Source organism: Strigops habroptila, chromosome 10, assembly GCF_004027225.2.
Source record: "Strigops habroptila isolate Jane chromosome 10, bStrHab1.2.pri, whole genome shotgun sequence".
Lineage (NCBI taxonomy): Eukaryota > Metazoa > Chordata > Aves > Psittaciformes > Psittacidae > Strigops > Strigops habroptila.
This window is the reverse complement of record NC_046359.1, coordinates 9,463,003-9,479,514: the sequence shown is the minus strand read 5'-3', so window position 1 is coordinate 9,479,514 and position 16,512 is coordinate 9,463,003. Positions and strand designations below refer to the sequence as shown.

Genomic DNA, 16,512 nt, shown 5'->3' with positions numbered 1-16,512 from the left:
CAATAGTCAACAACCCTGTGGTATTTTCTGAAATCGTTTCGCGTCGTGTGGCCACATAAGTGAAGAAACAATTGGAAATGGTAGTAATTTTGTTCTGGTCAATTCTTAAATGCCTTAAAACATAAGAAAAAAAACCTGTTAAACCATGAATCTCAGAAGGGTCATGTGAAATAAAATGGAAGAGCCATCTAGACTTCAATGACTAATAAAAAGGACATATTGCATGGCACTAGCAGCAGTGTAAATTAAGAGAAATCATCTGAAAAGCCATTTCATAAACAAACTTCAAAAATCAAAGTTAAACTACCAAAGGCTCTTTATCCTATTCTCTAAAAAATTAGCTTAAATTTAAAGCAAAACTGCCAAATATTCCTTTCTATTGCAGAATAATACTAGAAACTTTCTTTTGGCAATGAAAAATGGCACCTTGTCACACTAATTAATCGGTTTCCACTGCAATGCAGCATAGAAAGCTGATTTCAACCCAACTTTACTGAAAACAATAGCTTGGTATTTGCAAGCTGTACTTCACAGCCCAGTGCATTTAACAACTGGCACACCAAGTTCCGGGGCTATTAGATGAAATTATCAACTAGATAAGATAATGCAGCATCAGTGTTTACCTCCTGCCATTACAGCAAAAGCTGAGGTCGGAGCTTTTCTAACTGAAACCACAGAATCATAGAATAATTGGTGTTGGAAGGGTCCTTCAAAGGTCATCCAGTCCAACCCCCCTGCAATAAGCAGGGACATCTTGAACTAGATCAGGTTGCCCAGAACCACATCCAGCCTGGCCTTAAATGTCTCCAGCGATGGAGCATCTACCACCTCCCTGGGCAACCTGTTCAGGTATTTTACCACCCTCATTGTAAAGAATTTTTTCTTCACGTCCAGCCTCAATCTCCCTCTTTCAGTTTAAAACCATTACTCCTCGTCCTTTCACTACAGGCCCTGCTAAAAAGTCTCTCCCCATCTTTCTTAAAGGCCCCTTTTAAGAACTGAAAGGCCACAATAAGGTATCCCCACAGCTGCTGCCTTCTTCAGGCTGAAAATCCCCAACTCTCAGTCTTTCCTCATAGGAGAAGTGCTCCATGAGGAAACCATGAGAGAAGGATTACCATTTTGTCAAAATCTGTAGAATTAACCAAAATGTGGTTTACGATTAAGTGCTCTGCATGACACCAATAGACACAAGACGACAGGCAACAACTAGCATAAAAAAATTCTTTATGCGACCTGCCATGATGATATCCACCATGTTTCCACATGTAACATTCAATACTGTATTTTAGGATGACCAGATTTTTTTAAACAAAATATTAATTTCATTTTTGCTGTCAAGAATATTTTTACATTACATTACTAAAACCAGAAAGTTTTATTTTGAATGAAAATACTTAAAAGTAAACATTTATAACTCTGGTATTTCTAGACTACAATAGAATATTCTTCATTCATAAAGAGAACATTCCAGTTAATCAAAGTACCTTAAAATCTGACAGATAAGTGAAATCTAAACCAGTAGACTCTCTCCCACCCCTCCTTCGGCTTATATATACTTCTATTATATTAAAAGCATAAATTTAATTACATCAGAAAAAACATGATTTCTAATCATATTTAATCGTGTCCATAGAGATAACATTCATAAGTGGGTAACATCTTCCTACTACTATAAGAGAGAGATATTAACTAGTACCATTACTACAAGAGAAAGAAAAAGGGAGCAGAGGGGAGGTGTGGGTGGGAGAAAGAGTGCATCCGCATCTATCTACACACATGGCAGAAACAGAGTACATTAAAACAAAACTAATACTTACTTTACCAGTCTGGTAGCTAAGATCTCTGCTACCTACAGAACTAACGTGTTGGAGATATTAATACAAGTCTTCACAAAGTAGCTACAGAATAATCAATCTTCTCTTTAGCTGGCAAATTCCAAGTTTAGGAACAGTCCCTTTTAGGAATAAACTAACAATTCGAAAAAGTGCAACCCACCCTACAAATTAAATGTCCAATATTTAAAAACTGAATACTAACTACAAATCAATGTAATCTTTTTAACACAATTTTATACACTTCTAACTCAATATAGATTTGAATAACACTAGTTCCACCTATCTGCTAAATACACCATAAAAGACCTTAGAAATTAAGACTTCATATTCAGGATTGACCTAAAGAATGAATTTACTACATAGGCAGGATCTGCACTGCACTACTATGTATTAAATAATGTTACAGTTACATTCTTTTTTTTCTTAAGTTCATTTATTACTAAGGCCAAACAACAGGTACTATCAGCTCATAGAGCTGTCCATCGGGGGAGGAGAGAAAATTTGGAGAAAACACATTTCCTGAAATATTTACAGCTAAAGGTACTTGAGCATCTGGAACTTGCTTTAATATCCTTATTCATGAATCACAACAGTGTGGCTATTTTAATGGAATTAAAATTGAAAGCTACAGATGCCCTTAAGGACAGTTTACTGCTGAAATCATTCCACAGTAACAGCATACCAAACTAGAATTTAATAAGTTACATCTCTTATACCTACTCTTGGCAATTAACCCCTTAATGTTTTGGAGTTCCTGTGCTGCAAACTGGACTCTATTGATAAATACAATTAGATTCTCTACATCTCACTTCCCCATCTCATGGGGAAAATGTTATACTCACTAGTTCAGTAAATACGTAATAGCAGGAAGTTCTAAGAACACAATAAATGCAGGCAGATGAAACAAGTTTTGATTTACATAATGGTGAAAGCAATTAATTTTCATTATCTCTGTGAAGTTTCTTGTTTCAAAATTTTACTTTGGCCCACAGACAAGGACAATTGCTACCATGAAAATGCCCTTTAATCAGGTCTTCAATGTTTTCCACTTACAAACTAACAAAAAGTTCCCAAAAGAGGTGAAACGAAGGCTCCATGTAACCTATTTAAATCTCCCAACAACAGACTTCCTTTTTCTTTGTTATCTTCAGCAACTCTTCATACGCAGTGGGTCTGCAAATCACAGATTGAAAATCACCATTCTGGTAACTCATATTGTTTTTCACTTAACTCCATTAACTTTGCAAACAAAAAAGATGCCGTCTACTTCAGAGAAGAGCATTGTCTCAGAGGTCTCACATCAAACACTATTTTGTTTTCATGCAACAGCAAAATATAAACCCCTAAGAGTTAGGTTTAGGAAGAAAATCTCTTTGATGTTACTTTTTGTGCAAGTGAATGCACAGTTTCACTGATGGTGCTGCAAAATGAAATACACCTGCTTTGTAATTCTTTGCGATGCCAGAAAAGGCTAGGACAAGGAGTGGCTGGGGTAGCTCAGCGTGACAATCACAAGGAAAAAATTATAGATTAAGTTCAAAAAAGGACAGTACATGCAGAGGAAATTTTCATCAGATTGTACAAACATTAACTTCAATATAAAGTATCTCCACCTCTCTTATCCTAAAAAAATGTTCTGCCAAACAGATGATTCTAACCAGACGACAAGCTACTTTGGATCTCACACTACAATAGCTTATCTCAGAACTATATTACAAAAAAAAAAAAAAAAAATCACAACTGCTAGTCATATTTTGTCCATAGTGACAACATTCATAACTGGGTATGGGTAACATCTTCCTACTACTGTAAGAGAGAGGCATTAACTAGTAGCACTACTACAAGAGAAAATACGTGAGTAGAGAAATTACACCTTTGTATCTCAGCATTATTCTCCTTTCCTAAATCAAGAGCGGTGTGTAATCTCATGAAGTTTGAAGGCTAACTTAATTTATTATATTATTTTTGTAAACTGGAAACTTTTTCAGAGCGGAAGGACATTTCAGTTCAATAAAATGTATTCCTTCTGCTCCTTTCATGTAATAATTTAGTAGTTTCAAGATCAACATACAATACAATTCTTGTAGTTACTTACACAGCATGTTCTTGAAGTGTACATTGTCTTTTGTGTTAATTTTATCCAATATGGATAGGCGCATAGTATTTGCATCCATACTTGTGGCATTATTTCATTAATCAGCTTAATAGCCTGGATATTATCCAGGTTTCAATACTAGCAACACTTATTCCTTCGCCTTCCAAGCAAAAAAAAAAAGTTTGTAGCAGCATAAACTGCATTTCAGTTCTATATATTACATACTACAAGAAACTACTAATCCTTAACTAAACTAGGAAAAAAGCTCCTTAAGTGTTAGTGCTTTATTAGTACCTTGCCTTTGTATCTGAAATTCAACACTAAGAGCACACAACAAAAGTTTGAAGAGAGAAAACAATATCCTTCTGATTATTCAAGAATGTATTTTAGTTATTAACAATCACTCAAAACTTTCAGCAGCCAAGCTACTTAACCCAAAAGAGAAAAATGTACTAAAAATGTAGTTCAATCTGTGTAGCAATTTATACAATAACATACCATTACACTATACTAGTTACGACCTTCTGCTCAGGGCTGAGAAAGCCTATACGTACACTCTAGCCTGCAAATCTAAGTTTATCTACCTACAGTAAGTAGTCAGGAAAAAAAACCAAACAGCCCCCACAATACAAAGAATTTGGAACGTTATTGCTTTAAGCTGTCCTCAAGTGTTCAACAATTTGATACAATGAGTGGTCAAGAACAATTCTAGCACAAAACATATTAAGTAGAATTAGAAAGACCTGTGCACATGGCAAAAACCACTGAAGTTGTGCTATTATGTTAATAAAACCCCAAAGGCAGTATTATTCTGGTTTAGCCCCCTCAAATTCACAACTATTCTATCCTGAAAAAGTAACCAGTAACTGAAGTAACTGTGACATCTAAGAAAGGGTAGCACAAAATTTGAAGCAAAATTAAGTTCAGAATAAACTAAACCTGCCTCAAAGTCAGCTTATCCAAATTTTTATTGTCAAGAAAGATTGCAAACATCAAAGGGAGTTCGGGAGTCTGACCTCACATTACCAGTCCTAAAGATTCATACATCTTTTTTAATAAAGTACAAATCAGTTGTCCTTCTGTCATTTTAAGCTGTTGAATTTAGTAACCTTCTTGAATTGCAGAAATTGTGTTTCTTTTCTACTTAGAGAAGCAAAGGAGTGCAGTCCCTCCCCACTTAATTACCCAGCGTACACCTAAATACCAACTGCCATCCCTCAACACTCCAGCATTAGCTGTAGTGGCTATCTACTGCAGCATCCATTTAGCTCCAATTCATCACCGTCAGCTTTCTTGCTGACACTCTTCAGAGCTGCCTAGCTGACGAATTGCTCTGTTATTCATCCTATGTTAATCCGAGGCTGCCGCAAGAATATCTTTTTTGAAGACACTTAACAGTATTAAAACTCGGCACTACCAAGTGCCCTCAGTGTGCATTAAACCTCCCATTTGGAACCAACAAGATTCCTCATGAATAGTTATGAATAAAATACAGTTACTAAATCAATAGGCAGTAGGTTTATGTACCCCATTACCTATAGACAGAGCTTCCGCACAACTCCTTGTTTCCCTGGAAGCTACATGTGAATTATTAGAAATTGGAAGTACTTTTGATCCATACAGAATTTAACCTCAATTAACCTCAAGTTGATATATTGAAGTTTTTACCTTCCTGCTCCTCAAAATATCAGTGTATTTCCTAAATGTCACAGGTCTTTAAAGAAAAGTTCTTTAAAGTCCATAAACTTAATAAGCTGTTCTCAATAAAACCACTTGCACTTTTTTCCCAGTTTCTTCCAAGTTGGATTTGATCTTTAGATAACGTTTTCTCCAGACTTTCTCCCCCCCCAAAAAAATCTGTCTTGTCACAAAAAGAAAATTTAACCATAGAGAATGAACACAAAAACACTGCAAGAAATTTCAAATTCTGAGACTCAAATCTCTGTAAACATGTTATTACAACCGCTAAATATACTTCCTTTCTAGCAATGCCCTTCCTAATTTTATGCCTGAGATACACTCGAGTCTCATTCTTCCTCTCAAGATGTTTTAATATACACATAATCAGTGTTCCAGATAGAACCTTGGTTAGAATTCATTTTTGATCCCTACCGTATTACCTATGCCCAGATTTTGTTCAAGTCTGTTTACTACTTGCGCACAAAGTTGACAGAACTGTGTGAAAAGTGGGAACAAAAGGATCCGTATAAAGAGACTTGCTTCAGGTTGATCCAGAGGCAGTATCAGATTTCCATAAAAGCCTTGAGTGATTTAAAGAAGTAGTAATTCCCTTGTAAACTGACTGCGTATGAGCCTCTCTGACTATGCTTATCTTTATAGATGATACGATACTTGAGCAATTAAAGAACTACCAACAACTTTGTCTCTACCATCATCTAACGCACACCATTTTCTCACTGCACAGGCAGCAACCTTTACAGCAAAAACATACTTTAAACAAGACAGCTGGGCCTATTACAGCATTTTAACCTTCAACTTTAACACACAAACCAACTGTTAGAGAACACACTTGTCAACAGATTATGCATGTAGTATTTAACCAGTAAACTTGGAAGTTTTGGCTGGGGGGGGGGGGAAGAGGTGATGACAACAGTTTTAGAAGATTTTGAAAAAACATTTCTGCTAATTTCTGATTTAGGGATGCAGCTCGTACTCCTTTAAAATGAGACAAACTGAAACTAATAAAAGCAGCATGCACAGATCAGCAACACTGCTCAAAAGCAAACAGCACCAGGTCAGAGAATTTTCCCTTGTGTTCTGCTCCTCCCCATTCCTGCAAAGAAACCAAAGATATTCCATGGCAAAGAGGGCCAGCTTGGTTTGCTCTTCATGTAAAAAATTGAAAATTATGCATTAACTTTTGATATAATCATTTGCAGGTTATTAGATTAAGCTGCATTAAAAACAATATTAACCGATTTGCTACTGCTTTGAAGTCTGATAAATAAATGGAAGCATTATGCAACATCAGCTGAATGTTTTAGTTACTATTTAAATATATGAACCAGAACATTGCATTTTTATTAATACTTGTGCTAGACAGATCTGTTGCTTACTTTTCAAGATTTCAGGTGTATTCCATCTCCTAGACATTAATGAAGAAAACATACTACATTAGGACATTTCAACCATGTAATGGTTACAGAGATTTCTAAAAGAGTTCTTTAAAACGAATTAGACAGAACAAGAAGGTTCATTATTTCAACAGCTGAAGGATTTAAAGAATTCAGCAAAGTCTGGCTCCCATCTAGTGTCAGCTAGTCTGAAAATAGTCACATCCTTAAAATTCTGAATGGACCAGATGCACAATCAGTTGACAGCAATTGGGAGTTTCAGACTTTAAAGTAAATGTTTAAGCAAATCTAACTCTCTCCCCAAGGCTCTGCTGCACATCCTCAGTATCGAGCCACTTAAGCCATTGTGCCACACAACTACTCTCAGATCACATACGCGAGTTCAATCACAGCCCTGATCTGCCTGAAAAGAAAGCCAGCACCACACAAACAAACTCAAAAAAACCCTGACCAGTCCAGAATATCAGCTGACCTTTTAAGCCAGTAACTGATCCACCAGATAAGGGTATAAAATGCTGTATTATCCTCCCCTGCCTCTGCTCCGACATCAGCAGCCGTTCTGATGATTCTGACCCCTCAGAACTACGCTGACGTAACTTCCCAGTGAAGTAACAAGATTTTAATTGTTTGTCATGCTGCGATTTTTTTCCCCTTTCAAATCAATTCTTAAAGAACTGTAAAGAACATTTATAAGGATATATACCGTTAAAAGTGTTAACTACCTCAACTGCCAATATGCTCAGATGTCAGTCAGTTATCACTCAAATTTCTTCATGATTTATAAAATACGAATATGCTGAAGACCCTCCCACCCAGGCACATCCTGGAGCACTGCAATGAAGTTACCAAATATCAAAACATTGCCCTAGTACACCCTGTGTTGAAAGCACAGAAAATCTTCTCTAATCCACTACAGCACGAAGTACAAGTACTCAGGCGCAGCTGCAAAAGAGCCGAAAAAAAAAATAAAAAAAAATAAAAAAAGGAAAATTTCAAAAAGCCAACTTCCAGTGAGTGTGCTTCTAAATCAACTACACACCACCAAAAACACTAAAAGGAAGCCCATTAATAGCTACCTATTGCCATTTCCCTTCACAAGAAGGGTTTTTTTTTTTTCACAATGAACTAAGAAGCAAAATTTGCTTGTTTGACCGGGGGGGGGGAGGAACAAAAAAAAAAAAAAAGCACAACACAATGCCCAAATGAAACTTGAAAATATCTTTTCAAATTATACCCTGTATTTTAAACAACGATAATAAAATTATAATAATAAAAAAACCTGTTAGCATTACCACACTCATTCCAAGCACTAACACCCACTAAAGTGTAAAGTATTAAAAAAGCTGCAACTTCTAGTTTGGGACCCAGACAATAGAGGTTTAGTAACTCAACTGCCTGAATAGAAGCACTTTAACTTGCACTATCTTGTCCTTCTCTGATATCCAACTAGCCTGCAACAGACACCTTTCTAATGGGAACAATAACACTGTGGAAGGGCAGCTCTACTAATGAAGCTGGGTATTATTTCTTTTTAAAGCTGTCAAGGCTGCTTTGCTCATTCAAGCATAAATTGTCTCCAAAATCTAAGCTCTGCTATTGAAAAGCTTAACTCCACTTCTATTAAACGTTTCCAAGAAAAACAACCAGAAGAAACCCAAACCCAGAAATTACTTTAACTGCACTGCACAAGTAACGTGACATATTTTCTCAAGTCAAAAGTAGAAATGTAATGTTGCTTAACTATCAGCAACCCAACTCTTTGTTTCGCCAGAGCAAAGGGATCTAATCTGGATTATAAACATTACACCCATCATGTTTCGGGATTCAAACAGAAGCTCCAATGTCCTCCACAGACCTCGATCCTCCTGCTACAAAGCCACAGACTTATCTTACGTGCTACTTCTACTTACTTAACCAGTTGCATTAAGCATGAGATTAAAAACAGTGGCAGTTTTACTGTTCCTACTAGTTTTCTTAGCAGTGGGTTATTAAATTTCAATAAAATGTCAAAATCAACAGAAGATTTTCATAGTACACATTTTGATTAAAATCAATACAGAAAAATTCACACAGCCCGAATGAGAAGTTGTGAGTTATGTTTCAATAAAGACAAGGGTCAGTGAGCAAGGGCATTTCATTACTTTACGGCTTTCCTGGTGAGGAGTTTCCCCTGTCTCCCCATCTCTCCAACCCCCTGACACTCCATATAAGCAGTGGAATATAAACCATGGGTCTCCATGGCAGACTCCTGCTGTACTTCAATCAGCCCAAGCTGTCAGGATGGTCTGGTAATTAACGTTAATACAGGTCTATCCTGTCAGCCACAGAATATATACCAGATCAGCATCTAATAATACATCTAATTAATAGGATATCTACATCAGTATGCATTCTCCAAAAGGAGAGCATTTTAAGGTTACAGACAGTAATTAAAGACAATCCAAATCTACCTGATTTTTCTACTGAGGTCTACACAACTCGTATCATTTTAAGTATCCCACTCTGGATTTGGCATTTTTTAGTGTACTCAGAGGAAGAAAGTTTTAATTTAAGGACTGAAATAGACAACCTGGTCAAAAACATTATCCAACTACAAAAGCAACCATCCATTTCATGTCCAGCCTTCTGCTCACACACACAGCAGCGCCCATCCAACACCTGGTTTTTTCTAACTTGGCCTTTTCTCTTTTGATGTGTGTAAACTTAATTTTCGTAATTAGGACATTCTAAGTGCTCGCTTAAAAAATTATTATTTCTCAGTTGTCAGAGGTTGGGTGGGATTTTTTTAATAATATTAACCTACACACCTTCAGTTGTTCCTTCGTGTTATGAAAGCACCATGTGCCACTCCCTAATCTAATCACCACTTGGTCAGTTGTTTCTAACCATAGCAAGATATTTTTATATGACACTAGCTCCTTTGGAAACTATTCCATATCATTTCAGATGAGGAAAATGCAACTCAACTCCAACCCTACAGAACAAGTAATACTAAACAAAAATGGTAAAAAATTCAAACAGGTCTCTCCCAATTTAAAGACAAATAAATCAGCAGCCTTTGTACAGAACGCAGTGTACTATGGTTACTCTTAAAAGAAGAAAAAAACAACCAAACTTATGACAGACATTTTAATAATCAATTACTGGCAAGCAACAGTGAAGAAACTGCTTTCAAAACATGAGCTTAAAATAACTGCTTTACTAACTTAAAACTTTTCTTAGTCAAAACAACACCCATCTTTTAAAGTTACATGCCAGGTGACTGCAATCCTATAAATATGCAGATAGAGTTCCAAAAATAACTTCTTTTAAAAAGAACTGAACTGCTTGGCGGGGGGTGGGGGTTTTGAATATTTTTCCTCAGATAAAAAAAAAATAAACTTTTTCTTAAGTGCCATGGAACTTTTGTTTTGATGTTTTAAGAGGCTGCCAAGGAATTACAAAAAAAATCCACCCACACCTCAGAACAATTCTTACAAAGTTTTCAAACACTCAAGTTCTAGAAGCTTTACATCCTTGTTAGTACAAGACAATTATATATCAGAAAAATGCCTCAGACATTAAGATGTAGAGATGATTAAAGAACCAGATTCAAAGCACACAAGCAATACCCAACACTTTTGTCACATGCTGTTTTGTGCAATTTTAACATTACGACTCAAAGTTTAAAAATTAGTCTAAGACTCCGGGCAAGCACCTATCATAAGGCCTTTATCCTAAAGAATACTCATCTCCTAACTTTGCATTAAGAGGCATGGTCTGCAATGAAATAATGGGGTTTCATTGCAAGATCTGATACAACTGAAAACCAGACATGCTAATGTGGCCAATGCCCCTTCACCAAATCTGACAAGTCAGCAAAACCCTAGCTAAGCACCAGCTACATTTACATAATCACAAACAATAAGGTCATGTACAAAAGTAACTAGATAACTTCTCAGGGAGAACTTGTTTACACGACCAGAACACAGCTCTTCAGTCCTAACTCATGCAGACATTTTGGCTTAGACAATAAAACGGACAAGAAAACTGCAGTTTGGGGCACTGGGTTCTGCACGTTCACACACACTTTTCTCAGTAAGCACAGCAGAGAGTGGAACGCCCAAGAAAAAATTATCCTACTTAATCCCTACCTAAATGTTTTTACAGCTAGCTTTGTTGCAACTGCTAGTCAGAAAGAGGCAGCCTATTTGACACAAAATCAGTTTTATCTCCAACAGCTATATGCAGGGCTTAATTCACATTAAAGGTAGACACACTTTAAGTCACCTTCAATACAAGTTTGACAGGAGGAAGAAATTGTTGAGGTACAGTTTACAGAAAAAATTAGTTCCTACTAAAGCCTGCATCAAAACCTTATTTAAGAGAAGTTCAGACTACAGATATGATCTGTGTATATTCCAATAATGTGCAAGATTCTTACCACTTACAGGTTCAAGAAAACAAAATGCAAATGTAAAAGTTACACTACCCAGATCTCAGTTAAGGGTTCAGGCTTATCTGTTCACAATCTGCTGGAAGAATAAAACCTAAAAGTACCTTGTTTATTTCAACAGGTCAGAGTGCAATTCCAGAGTTTGAAACGGCCACTTTATTTAAAAAAAAAAAAAGTGCAACAAAAAAGGTACAACTTTATTCACGTCCCACAAAGGGGACCATTAAGAGATACAAGTTGTCCGAAACAACAGTCTAGGTTAGAATCATAAAAGTTAGTATCTGAGAAGCTGAAGCGCAAAAAAACCAGGTCACATTCGATGGTGCAAACAATCACAGGAAATACAGCCTATTCCACATTCAGGAAGAGCCCTCTCTTCCCACAGGTTTGCGCTAGTCTGATAAAAACAATCCAGCTTCCTAGTTATTATGATGTGCACTTTAAACATCCTTGTTAACCCACAAAAGCCTTATTTACACATAACAAGTTGAAAGCACACATACGCAAAAATATTTGTAACCTAAACAAAACTGTGACTTTCATATTTTATTACAAAGTAGTACGCTTTTTAAAAAAAAAAAAAAGATTCTTCCATATACCTCTCTCATTTAAACTGATCTTCAGAACCAAACGCTGTAAGGCAGAGGCACTAAAATTTTCAGTGACTAAACACTAAGATAGAGTTCAGAAAGGAAAATGCGTTTGGGTAATACAGACAGAACAGAAACAGAACAAAAAAAGTCGACATACATTGTAACACTTAATCAGATTAGATGTACTGTTCATCTAGACCAACAGGTCCATTTCTATCTCTTGGTGCATACAATTACAAGAACTAATCACAACACAAGCCCATCTGAGTTTTGTTTAAACACAGGCATGTAAAAATAAAAAATAAAGGCCTAGCATTCCAGCAGGGAAAGCAATCCCATGTTTTATTTGCTTGAATTCTTAGGGTTGTGACTTTATTTCTTCAGTTCAATCAGCACAAAATAAAAGACAAAGGCTGATTGTAATTAGTCTTCTCAAGCATAAACAAAATCCTCAGGAAGATGGTTGTATAGCGACTAAAAAAAACCCCAAACACATACCTAAAGTACAAAACAATAAACCAGAAGCAGCAAACCAAATTCTAGGGGGAGAGGGAGGCAGCAAAGAGGAACATAGGAACACTCTATTTTTAGATTATATCTATCTATACATACACAAACCTGCCCCTAATATTTGGTATTCCCAAAGGTGCCATGAAACAACTGATGAAACTATTAAGTATTATACTTTTAAGTAAGCGTTCCAAATCTTGCAGATCTCTCCAGCAAACCTACAGTTTGCTACTGCTGAACCCCTCGGAGGATGTCAGTGCAGCATACAGTTCAAGGTATTTAACACGGTGCCCCTTTGATAACCAGGATAGGTGTTTTACAGAACAGTTGTTCCAACCTCTCAAGTGTTCATTGCTATTGACTATTCCACCTACGTAATACTGCTTGTAAGCATACATGTAAGTCCATGCAAATATAGATACTTGCACAAGTACACAAGTATTTTGTCATTCTTTGGTATCTTCTATCAAACCTGTTAATTTCACTACTTAAGTCAGTAATGGTGTTCAGAGGCCCGCCTCACGCCTCAGAAAAAAAATAACTGGCGCCCCTTAGTGTTCAAATTCTGAAGTCTTGAAGCAATTTACTAGATTTGCATGAAACTTTTTTTTCAACATTCCAAAAAGTTTTCTGCCTCCACAATACTTCCACCCAATTGCCAACGTAAACAGGAAAAGCAGAAAAGCTTAAAGGGATAGCAGACTTCTTCCCGAGACTATTAGCAACACGGAATGTATTTTATTTTTCTTTTAAAGAGGGCAAAGAATAGCTTCAACACAATCCTTAAACTTTTTCAGCAAGTCTCAACAGCCCCCATTTTGGAACTTCAGTACGTCACGAAACATATTTCCAGAGCTTTCAGTATTTAAAAATACATGAAATGCTGTAGGGATTTCAGGCATTCTTTTTTCAGTGTCCTTTTTGTACGGGGAAATAGTTTTTCTTTCTTTTGTTCTCCAACATGCATCAAAAAAAAAAAAAGTTTCAGGCCTCCTCTGGCCAAATACATGAAGTTGAAGAGATTCAGGAATTTAAAAATCCAACATCAAGCTTCTGGAAGGCTCATTCGTGCTAAAAAGAGTCTTCTCGGTCGAGTTTCTTCTTGATGTTTATTCAGGATAGTTAAATCTAACTACCCTGAAGAGGGTGTTTGCTGGGGCGACCAAGAACATTAGTTTTACTTTTCACATCCGTATTTGCTCCAATATGAATTCAAACTTCACTACGAGTCTTGAATATAAAAATAGAATCTCCCACTATGTCGCTTCCCACAGTCCATCTTTCAGAATTCTTCACTTGGTTTGCTTTTTTTTTTTACTCCTCTATCATTTATTTCAGAAAGTAGCATTTTCTCGATATGCTATTTTTTGTTGTACTACAGTCACTATCTCATTTTTACAGTGTTGGGAGAGGGCGGGGAGTTGTTCTACCAAATATAACCAGCTCTTTCATCTTCCGAGGTCAACAACTTCCCAAACTTCTTCTAGTGAGAAAGAATATGTCCAAACAGGAATTCTAAAGCGAAATCTCGAAATTCAGTGTTTCATGCTAAGATTCCAACCAAGCTGAAGCTGTATAAATAATTTACAGCTTTACCATATTCTACAAAGCTACCAAATACGATTAAACAAACAGGTGTCTCTAACTCTCCAGAAAGCCTAGGTCTAAGGTGGTAAGAAATGAAATGCTTTTAAAAACAAACCTGTGAACCCAAGCATAAAGCGAATTTTAAACTACTCAGAACAAGTGTATCGCCTGATTTTTAACACAGATTTTCAACTCTAGTACTGTAGTGGGAAGACATATGGGACGGAGTTCCCAGCATATACTTTTTCTATTTTTTTTCCCTTTCCAAAATGCAATTATTTATTTGTAAAACTACAACTTAAAGGGAGCTCTCTAGGAAAAAAGATGGGGGGGGGGGTGTCAGCCCAGCGGAGCGGCCCCTCGCCGGGAGCGGGGCTGGGGGCGGCAGCGGACGTTTGGCAGGAGCAGACGAGGCAATCTCGTAATTTCTTTTTTTTTTTTCTTTTTTTCCCCTTCGCTAAACTCACACGTAGTAGTCTTTCGAGTTAGTTTCTTTAAAAGGTAAGGAGAGCTGAAAGACGGATTTGTTCGCTTCCCTTGCAATATAGGAAAATTATAATTAGTTTGTGGCCACTTTGGGGTGGGGTAGAGCCGGAGCTGAAGAAAGAGCTCAGCCCCCTCCGTCTTAGTCATTCAAGTTCAAGCAGCTTCCAGAACAGCCAAATCTCGAAACCAAACACCCTCCCGCCCCCCCCCCCCCTCCCCCGGGCCGGGCCGCGGGGCGCTCCCCGAGGGGCGCCGCGCAGGACCCCGCTCCCCGCCAGCCAGCCTTTCCCCTCCTCCCTGCCTTCCCCCAGAGCGCATTCCTGAGCTCCTCTCCTCGCTCCCTCCCCTCCGTTCGGTAGTTACCCTTCCCCCGGTTTTAGGAAAGGGTGCGGAGAAGGGAAGGAAAGAAAGGAAAAAATAAGCGGGAGCACCCGCCCCACGCCCCGGGATCGCGGGGAGCGGTGCGGCCAGGGCTGCCTCTTCCCCTCCAACCCGCTCTGCGAGTCCCCCGGCACCACACGGCAGCGGCCAGGGCGGGGAGAGCCCACACTTCCCCTTTGTTTTAGGCTCCCCAGCCGGGGGGGGGGGGGGCCGAGAGCGTGCGGAGAGCAGCGGGGAGAGCGAAACAGGCCCCGGGCTCCCCCCTGGCGCCCGGCCGGGGCCGGGGCTGGGGGCCGAGCGGGATCCCGGGAGCGGCGCGGAGGCCCGGGGCGGGGGGGAGACAGGGCCGGGCGGCGGAACGGGGGATGGGACGGCCAGGCGAGCGCTTTTACCTTCGTCCAGCAGCCTCTCGAGGTGGTTGAAGATCCCGCAGAAGTTGGGGAGGCTGCTCATCAGCTTCTTGTCGTTCATCAGCTGCATCAGGTAATCGGGGCTCGGCTTCGGCTTCTCCTTGGTTTCCATTTCCCCAACCATATTCCAAGCCCGCGCAGAGACGGCGAGCGCCCGCAGCAGCTCCGCCGAGCAACGCGACCGCGGCACGGGGCGCCCGGCTGGATCCGGGCGGGCGGGGAGGCGGTGGGGGAGGGGAGGGGGCGGGGAGGGGAGCTTCCCCGAGGAAGGAGGAGGAGGAGGAGGATTCAAATCCGGAGACAAACGCAGCCCCGACGTCGAGTCCGAGGGAACGAAAAAAAGAGGAAACTCGGTAGAACCCCCCGTGCGGGCTGCGCCCTCCTCCCCGCGCACAAGGACCCGACGCCGCCTCTCGGTGCCGCCGCCGCCGCGTCCCTGCTCCGTGCGCCCTCGGCCGGCGCAGTCCTCGGTGTGTCCCCCCTCCTCCTCCTCCTCCTCCCGCGCACACACACGACGAGCCCGGCTTCTCCTCTCGGCGCTGCCCCCTGTCTCCGCGGCGGGGGAGGGAAGGGACGAGCGGGGCGGGCGGGCGCTGCTGCCGCTTCCAAGGAGCCGCCGCCGGTGTCTCTCCGCTGTTGCCGCCGCCGCCGCCGCCGCCGCTGTTGTTGCCGCCGCGCTGCGCCTGGCGTGTCCTCCGCTCCGCCTCGCGCCCGCCCGCCCGCCGCCGCCGCCTGTGGCTGGTGAGTCTCAGCCCCGCCGCCGCCTCCTCACTTCTCCTCAGTTCGCTCCGGAGTTCGCTTCAGTTCAGGCTGCGCTGCCAGCAGCAGCGGCGGCGGCAGGAGGGGCGGGGACGTGCCGGGGGCGGGCCCGGGGCGGGGCACACGTTACTCGGTGGCAGCGGCAGCGCCGCTTGGCGGAGCCAACGGTCCCTCCCTTTCCGCTCCGGGGGCGCGGCGCGGCAGGGGGGCAGCGCGGGCACAGCCGCGCTTTCTCTCTTCCCCCTCCCCTCTCCCTTCGCCGCCCCCCCGTCTCCCCGCGGACCACTCCCCCTTCCGAGCGTCTGCGCGCGCGGACAGGCGGC

The 16,512-nt window shown here is 40.5% G+C and overlaps 1 protein-coding gene across 18 annotated transcripts in view; it reads right to left on the bottom strand.

Moving 5' to 3' along the window:
* QKI (QKI, KH domain containing RNA binding) overlaps positions 1-16,290 on the bottom strand; it is a 151,418-nt gene extending 135,128 nt beyond the window's left edge. For 4 of the 18 annotated variants that reach the window (XR_003993517.1, XM_030499729.1, XM_030499732.1 and 1 more), the window contains exon 1: positions 15,413-16,281. Coding sequence is in view for 13 of the 18 variants with exons in the window: in XM_030499729.1 (XP_030355589.1) it covers positions 15,413-15,554 (142 nt within the window). In the remaining 5 variants the exon portion in view is untranslated. Of the gene's footprint in view, positions 1-2,891; positions 4,280-15,412 lie in introns of those variants that run through there. The other 14 variants (XR_003993513.1, XM_030499726.1, XM_030499733.1 and 11 more) reach the window with 8 other exon arrangements.
* Between the last annotated feature and the right edge of the window lie 222 nt (positions 16,291-16,512).